Here is an 8633-nt window from a genome sequence, read left to right as displayed (position 1 = left end):
GGGAGAGAGCGAGGAATGGGGTAAGGCTGAAAGACAAGATAGAACTGAGAGCCCTCTAGTTTGGCTGGAGTGTGGAAGAAGAGGAGGGCAGATTAGGTGGGGTTGGGGGTGGAACGGGAGTGACAGGGTCAAAGTCATTGATCTGGGTACAAGGAGAAGCAATGGGCAATGGGCAACACTGGCAGCCGGAGGGTTAAGGTAGCGGGTGAGCCTGGTGAGAGCTGACAGCAGGTTTCAGGCAGTGGGAAGGCAGTGGGGTGGAGTGGATGTTTAAGACAGCGCTTTTAAAAATTTGGTAACATGTGGTATCACTCAGGTGAAATCTAAAAAAAAATGAAGAGGGCACTAATGAACTCAACTACAAAACAGAAACAGACTCGCAGACAAAGTAAACAATCTTATGGTTACTGGGGGAAAGGTGGTGGGAAGGGATAAATTTGGGTGTTTGAGATTTGAAAATATTAACCACTATATATAAAAACAGATTTTGTTTGTATAGCACAGGGAACTGTATTCAATATCTTGCATCTAACCTTCAATGAAAAGAACAAGAAAATGAAAATATGTATGTATGTGCATGACTGGGACACTATGCTGTACACCAGAAATTGACACATTGTAACTGACCATACTTCAAGCAAAAAAAATTCAGTAACTATGTAAGGTGACAGATATTAACTAGACCTATTGTGGTGATCAATTCTCTATATAGACATATCAAATCATTATGTTGGACACGTGGAACCAATGTAATGTCTTACGTGAATTCTACCTCAATTAAATGAAACGGTGCTTTTCAAAGGTTAACATGCATATGAACCTCTGGGGATCTTGTTAAAATGTAGATCCTGATTCAGCAGGTCTGGGATGGGGCTTGAGACACTGCATTCCTAACAAACTCCCCCATAACCCTGATGCAACTGGTCTGGAGACTACATTTTGAGTAGTGACAATTTCAGAAATATTAAAGAAATCAAATGTATAGGAGGTTGTGATGGGTTGGAAGTAAAGGGGAGGGATTGGGAGCTAAGTAAAATGAGTTAAGGCTCATACCCAAACTTCCAGCTTGAATATCTTGGTGGTGATGCAATCCACAAATAGGAGATGAGGAACAGGTTTGGGTGGGGTAGATAAAAATAACAGATAACATTGATTGGGTACTTGCTATGTGCCAGGTTCTTTGCATGATGTCTTATTTATTCTGTACAATAGAGAGGTAGGTACTATTGTACTCTTTAAGAGTGAGGAAACTGAGGCCAAGGTCATACAGGCAGTAAGTGGAGCAGCCAAGATTCAAACTCTCTGGCAGTCTGAGCACAGATCTCCTGCAGTTAACCACAGCCAGTTTGCTCATGCAGAGTTGAAACACCTGCAGGAAGTCATGTGGAGCTGTGCAGGTGGACAAGCTGACCAGAGATTCTGAATGATGATCAAGGACCTGGGAGTTACTGAGGCACTGGAGGGAATTAAACCATCCAAGGATGCTTACAATCAACCCTTTCAGAGTGCTGCCAATCTTGCTCCATTTTCCTTTGGCATTTAATTATTATAGAGGCAGACTCTGAAGAAAACTACTTCTTTAGCTTTTTAAAGAAATAACCTCCCCCCTATTAATTGGATACCATGTTTGTTTTTCATCCCTGAAATTTAAGAATTTTTCCAGATTATGTCTTGGAGTTGGTTTCTGCTTATTTATTTTTCTGGATTCAGAGAACTCAATTTCCTACCTCCTCTTCTTTTTAGACCTAAGGCAAATTTTCTTTCACTGTGTTATTGCCTCTGACTGGTGTGCTCTGTCTTCTCTGGGGGGTGCCTAGAGTTTGCCCCTCCAGTGTTCTCCTCCCGTACATCTTTTTCTCTCTTAATTTCATCACTTTGACTTACAGTTATCTTCTATGCTGCTGACTTGCTCTTCTGTGTTGTTAGGTCTGCTTTTTACTGATTCGTCCATCGCTTTTACCTTGGCTATTGTGGTTTTAATTTCAGAGAACTCTTCATTTACCTTGGCCTGTTCCTTACAAGATGAAGTGTCCTGAGTGGGGGAGGGTAGACTGCATGCTTAGCCTGCTAGAGGCCCTGGGTTCAATTCCCAGTACCTCTGTTAAAATAAATGAACCTAATTACTCCCCTCCCCCATTTTTTTTTTTTTAAAGATGCACTGTCATCTTTTAATTGAGAATAATAAGAATTATGTGTTTTCTAAAACTGGGTTCTGCTTCATGGACTAAATATATTTCAAAGGAGTCTTTTTTGGCTCTAGCACTTTCTTTTCTCATGTGCCACATATTTTTTCCCAGAGGTTTTTTTTTTTTTTCTTTCTAATATTTGCCTATTCACCGTTGAGACTGACTAGTTATGTTAATGTCTGGAAGTCCAGGGTTTTGAGATCAGTGTTGGACAATCAGATGCAGGGTCTTCCACCCTTCCTCCCCCTCCAAAGACGGCACGGGTACTGGTTCAGAAGCAGAGGCTGGATCATTTTCTCTCTTAAATGTTTGTGGCATTTACCTGCTACAGGATTCCGACGTGTATTTTTCAGCCTCCAGTGTTTGTGACTAGTTCTGAGTATCAGTGTGTTTGTGTCATTTTCTCTAGGTCTTGATGGTCTGGTTCTTAGTTTCTATCTTTGTGTTTCTATTTCAGTATGTCCTGTGTCTAAGATTCTGTCCATCTGTACCAGCCTGGGTCTCAGTCTCTGACTCTTAGTGTCTCAATCCACTACTCTCGAACCCCTTACTCGCTGTATATTTCTTCATAGCACTTATCACAACTCGAGGAGTCTCCTTTCCTCCCTCTCTCCCCATCCATCCATCCATCCATCATCTGGACGTAACTTCTAGGAGGGTGGACGCCCAGAACAGGGCAACACTTGCTGAACGAGCCTCTGATCAGCAGGTCCCGTCATGGCCTCTCGGCCTCCACCTCTGGGTTTCACACTTTCTCAGGATGCAAATGTCTTTCTCGGCCTCGGTCTCCCTTCCGATTTCTGTTCGGGTTTTGGCCCGGGCCCGCGGTGGGCTGCGGCGGTCGTCCGGGTGGCGCCCTGACTCAGGCAGGATCCACTCCGCGCCCTTTGCCGGGCGGGCAGTCCCTTGGCTCGGCCGGCGGGCCCCATCCCGACACCTCGCGTCCTTCTGCGTCTGCTGGGCCGCCTCCCGCGCAGCCGCCTCCTGAGGGCACGTGACCGCGCCGCCTCCTCCTCCGCCGCCGCCGCCGCCGCCGCCGCCGCGGGGCTCCGCCCTGAGCGCGCCTCTTCCGCCGGCCCGCGCAACCCCGCCCCTGGGCCGCGCCAGCCAATCCGCGCGCACGCTTCCCGGCCCCGCCCCGACGCCCTCCTCGGCGCGCTCCCCTCCCTCCGTCTGCCGGCCCGCCCGTCAGTCAGGCAGGCAGGCAGCAGTCGGTCCGAGTGGTCGGCCCTCTGCGGCTCTCCCGAGTGGCGCCCTCCCTGCTCCCTCCGGCCAGCGGCGGCGGCTGCGGCGGCGCGGTCCCCCCGGGAGGCGCGGCGTGGGCCGAGCGGCGGCCGCGGAGCGTCGAGCCCAGCGCGGCGGCGGCGGCGGCCCGGCAGCCAACATGGCGGCGGCGGCAGCGGGCGCGGGCCCGGAGATGGTCCGCGGGCAGGTGTTCGACGTGGGGCCGCGCTACACCAACCTCTCATATATCGGCGAGGGCGCCTACGGCATGGTGTGGTGAGTGTCTGCGCCGCGGGCCAGCCGCGCCCGGCCGCGCGGCCGCGGCCTCGGCCTCCGCCCCCCGCCCAGACCCCAGCCGGGCTGCCCCGCCGTCCGCGCGCCGGGGGCCTCGGGCGGGGCCAGGGCGTTGCTCGCGGCGCGGGAAGGGGCGCGGGGCGGAGGCCGGGACCCCGGGACCCCCGGGACGGGAACGAGCCCCCCGCTCCAGAGTGCTGGCCTCGCGGCCTTCCCTTGACGTCCGCCTGTGGAGCCGCGAGTTACTTCAGATGCTCGCGGCGGCCGCGGTCTGGAAAGCCGTTCGTCCGGCGTGTGTGCACAACCCCGAAGTCATCGTCTTGTTTGCCCTTCTCGCCTGCGTTTTCCGCGGCCAGCTTTGGTTTAGCACCTTCCTTGGTGCCTGTGCTGCTCTCTTGCGCAGGCTTTCTAAATAACGTGAAGCAGCACCCTTGTTGGTGTGGAATGTTTCAATCTTGAAGTTTTTAAGTGGATTTTGGTGTCGTACTGTTTGCGTTTCAGGATGGATAAGTCAGTCTTGCTCTCTTGACGTTAGTAAGGAGTCATTTGGAGTTGGACTTTATTTGATTTTTTTCCCTTTTATCCCGTGTGAGCTCTCGTACTAGCATAAAGGCATCCAGACGTTTTAGCACAATGACTGTGGACTTTTCCTGTTCGTGTTTCAGGGGTCAGTATGTGTGCAGCCCTGATGGAGTTCTTGCAGAATCACAAGCAGGCTCGCTCGTCTGGCTCCAGATCCCTCAGAAGCATTTGTGGAATGGGGGTGACGGTGTTGTTTTTTAATTAAAACCAATTACCTGTCATATTTTGTGCTGATGAAGACTTGTGGAAGTGTAGGTTCCCTTACACCTAAACCTTCATGTCTTTTGTGTTGAATGAAGAAAGCAAACTATGAACACTGTCAAGTACTGTGCTAGGTACGTTATCTCATGTTACCTGAATAGCCACCTGCAGGGAAGGAAGGGTGGTGATATCTCTCTTTCAAATGAGAAAATATTTCAAGGTGAAGCCAGTTCCTAAGGTCATACAACTAAAGAGTCAGACTTGAGATTGTAGACTGAGATCCTGTTTCAGTTGCTGGAGCTCTTTTCATTACTCCCTGCTTTTATTAATTAGTGTTATTAGTAATTTTGGAATTTTAGCGGATTTTACTCTTACAAGCAAATTTATTTCAGAAACATACTCAAATATGAATGGTCATAATTTTAGAAATGCATAGAGGGAATGTTTAACCAAGAATGCTACCTAGGTACAAAAACTAGTAAAAATTCTTTAAAGAAAAAAAAAGACCTGAATATTTTCATTCTCTTCAGGAACAAAGTGCTTCACAGTATACAGCTGTGAAGATTCACATGAACTCAGAGGCTTAGGAGCCACAAGAGAAATTAAATTAGGTCAGGTCTGAAAGAAATAAAGTCCTAGAATGTGACAGAGAGATGGTCCTGCCCGCAGCATTGCTTCTCTGGCGTAGGTCTGATTGCTGTGCACCTGCAGGTAAGTGTGCCAGTCACCAGGCTCATTGTGAGAGACTCGAAATTGCCCGTTGCGTCCTTGGGCCCTTAGAAAAAATTAACACCTAAATGTGTACTGAAAACAATCTTTATAGTTTTATGACATCTCAGTTGAAAGTGTTTTTTGTTTTTTTTGTTTTTGAAATCTGGTAAGAATTTTTCCTACCCTGAGGATGATTTAGATCTGGTAACTTTCTATCATGGCTGTCGACTTCTGTGACTTAAGTCTCTATTAGGTGAAATGCCAAGTTCTCTTACTGTAATTTTCCTTTCTTAAGTAAGAGCCAAGTACAAATATTATTGGAATTAGAAAACTGAGTCCGGATTATAGCTTTTTATCTTCGGGTTGATGATATTTAATACAAGAATTTAATCTACATTGTGTGTTATTAGTATTTAGTAAATATTGGTTAACAGTGCTGGGCTTATGAAAGATTTCTTGATTGAAATATTAATATTTGAATAACTGAAATTTTTAAAAGCTTAATGTTTCCAGAAGGACTTAAAGATTTTAAAGAAGACTTTTTTTTTTCATTTTCTAATCTGTTCATTAGGAATTTTGCCTTTTCTGTGCAAAGCCCTTTCCTAATCAGTATGTAAAGAATATAAAGAGTGGAGTCTGAATTGAGCCTTTCTGAGTGGGTGTGATTTTGATAGAAAGATAATAGGTCCAAGTGACAATCTAAGCTGTGGAATCCAATCCTGAAGAAGTATTTAGGTGGCAAATTGTGGAGGACTCTGTAGGCAGAATGGAGTTTGATTTTATATTTGTGCAACAGAGAAGCATCAGTGTTTTTGAAAACAGACAGGACATGATTAGTTTTGAAATTTTGGGAGACTCTAGATCAACACTGGTGAAAATGACAGGAAAAGACTGAGGTGGGGAATCAGGCTATATGACCTTCTGGAGGTGAAGTGATGCAGTGGCAGTGGAAGATGGAGATGTTAGAGTCAGTAATGGGCTCTTGTCAGAGGAGTGGTGGACTTTTCATCATGGCAGATATGGGATGAAGCAAAGGATGATGAGGTCTTACAGGGTAGGAGGCTGAAGAGGTGCGATTTGTATTTGGGAGAGATTGAGACAGGACATGTTCATGAAGTATGGGCAAGGTTGTTAATTATAAGGCTTCTAGTGTGGGGGCATGGTGGTGCCATTATTAGAGAAGGAATACTGTAGGCAGAGGATATTTGTTAAGGAGATATAGTGAGTTCTGGTTTGGACTTGTTAAATTTATGATGCTGGTTGGCCCTTTAGGCTGTATCTAGAAGAAGGCATCCTGAAAATAAGAGGGACATCGAATCTGGAGATGAAAATTTGTGTAAGTGGTAGTCTGGTGTGGATAAACACAGATTCTTATTTGAGATAATTGGTTAGGTGAAGTTGCATGCATATATTCTGCTTGTTTATCTTTTTAGTAAACAATCCATAGCATTCAGTAGATTTTCAAAGGGTTCATTATCCCAGAGAGGTTAAGAACCAGTGAGACAGAACAGAAGGACCAAAGAAATAACCTTAGCAAACAAGTAGTTTTAAGAGTTGGGCAAAGGAAGAGGAAGCTGAGGACTGGTGAGATGTGTAAGACTTGGAGGGGAAAAGAAAAAATGCTATGAAAAGAGAGAAGTTGATGCTGTCTGCATCATCTAAGATAAATACCTATTTTGGATAAATACAGCTTGAAATATTTTCTGAGTGTGACTGAGAGGTCATGGGGTCATCTACATAGAGATCTTAATTGAAGCTTTGAGAGTGGACAAGATGAGAAAAAATGTGTGAGCTGAGCGGAAGGAATGCCTGACTTTAGGTGTCTGCCACAGAAGAGGAGGAGGAGGTGTGGTCAGAGAGCAGAGAACTGGGAGTCCGCGTTGTCAGAGGAGCCGTAAACATAGTGGTCACTAGGGATCGGTGCTGAGGACTGTAGAGAGCACAGTGCAGCTGGACGACAAGCTATTGGATTTGTTGACTTTCAGCTCTCCTAAAAAACATAGTTTTAACCAAAATTTCGTTGTGATGACATTCCTGATGGTACAGTATCTGGTCCTGTTAAGGTTTCTGTGATTACGGCAAGCTCGTAGAACTACTTGTCACTTGTTTTTTTAAGCATATATTAATTAGTCCTCTTAACCACACTGCAGAGGTCGTTCCTTTCAGTAAGTGGAAATTTGAGACACAGCGAGGTTACTTAATTTGCCCACAGATACCCAACTAGGAAGTGGTAGAGCATCTCTGTCTGGTTCCTAAGTGACACTCAACCAAAGATCAGAGTTGAGAAAATACATACTTTCAATAACAAAATATTATTGTCTACTTTTTGCATGATTTGCTTTTTAGCCTTTTTAAAAACCTTTCGTGCAAGGTCATTCACTTAGAATTCATTGAGTACAGTTACCTGCGAGGACTCACGTCGTGCCTGCCCTTCAGTGCCTTCTGGTGCTCTTGTTCCGGACATTGGGGTGGAGTTGGGCGGGAGCACAGAAGTCTGGGGTGGCATGGGGCTGTCTGTGTCTGGCTTCACAAACCTTCCGGCTGGGTGTTGATGTTTGACTGGGAGTTGGCCTTGAGAAGTGCACACATTCCAGGTAGAGGAGAACGCACAGACCAAGGCACAGAAGTCTGAACACAGCGTATCCAGTCAGGAAAACCAGGAGTTGTCTGGGAAGGGAGGGTGGGTGCCTTGGGGAGGCAGCTGGGGTAGGCAGGACTTTGTTTTCTAAGGAGTTGGGACTTGACTTGGTAAGTGAAAGTCATTGCAGGATGCCCTTTTTCAGCTGGTTCTTCATCAGATTTTGTGTCCCCTTCTTTGTCTCTCTTTGACTTTCTACCCACTGTACTTGTTGTGTCTTTCTGCTTATTTAGGGCTACTCAGTGGGTGTGACTTTTATCCCATCTCCAAGGGCATTTTGAAATGTACATGTGGGTTTTGCTTTACTTTTTGTTGTTACATTGATTGGGGGTTGTTATTGGCCTTCAGTGTGTATGTGGTGGAGGCGGACCTGCAGCGGAGGAACGCCTTATTAAGATGCCAGTGGTGTTTCCCTCCAGCCCATCCCCAAGAAAGGCTGGGCCCTAGGCAGGTCCTGCCTTCCTCTGAGATTCTTCTCAGTGAACTTGTTCTTACTACTCTCAGCTCTAGCCCTCCCCCCACCTCTCCCTGGAACTTTGCTGGATATTGGTACCACCTGCTTGGAAGGCAGGACCAGCAGTAGTATAAATCATTGACAGACACTCCAGACCAGATTCCTAGTTGTGCTTGTTCAACTGTTAATGTAACTTTTAATGAAGAAGTGTTTTGTATGCTTTTAGGAGCTCAAAGATGTGAGGAGACCATCTTAACACAAGCAACAGAAAATCCGGAGTTTCTGAAGTTTGGGGTGCAAGTAAAATGCAAACAAAATTCATTTGGATATTAGTAACATCCCT

At 46.2% G+C, this 8633-nt stretch overlaps 1 protein-coding gene across 2 annotated transcripts in view; it reads left to right on the top strand.

Annotated features, from left to right (window-relative positions):
* Window positions 1-8633, top strand: part of MAPK1 (mitogen-activated protein kinase 1) — a 72770-nt gene continuing 64137 nt past the window's right edge. Inside the window, exon 1 of one of the 2 annotated variants that reach the window (XM_064481006.1) lies at window positions 1-20. In XM_064481006.1, the coding sequence (XP_064337076.1) occupies window positions 16-20 (5 nt within the window). In that variant the 5' untranslated portion in view covers window positions 1-15. Of the gene's footprint in view, window positions 21-3383; window positions 3687-8633 lie in introns of those variants that run through there. The other variant, XM_031443158.2, reaches the window with a different exon arrangement.

The sequence above is a fragment of the Camelus dromedarius genome, chromosome 31 (genome assembly GCF_036321535.1).
Source record: "Camelus dromedarius isolate mCamDro1 chromosome 31, mCamDro1.pat, whole genome shotgun sequence".
Classification (NCBI taxonomy): domain Eukaryota; kingdom Metazoa; phylum Chordata; class Mammalia; order Artiodactyla; family Camelidae; genus Camelus; species Camelus dromedarius.
The sequence above is the reverse complement of the archived record's forward strand: the minus strand, read 5'-3'. Positions and strand labels throughout refer to the sequence as shown.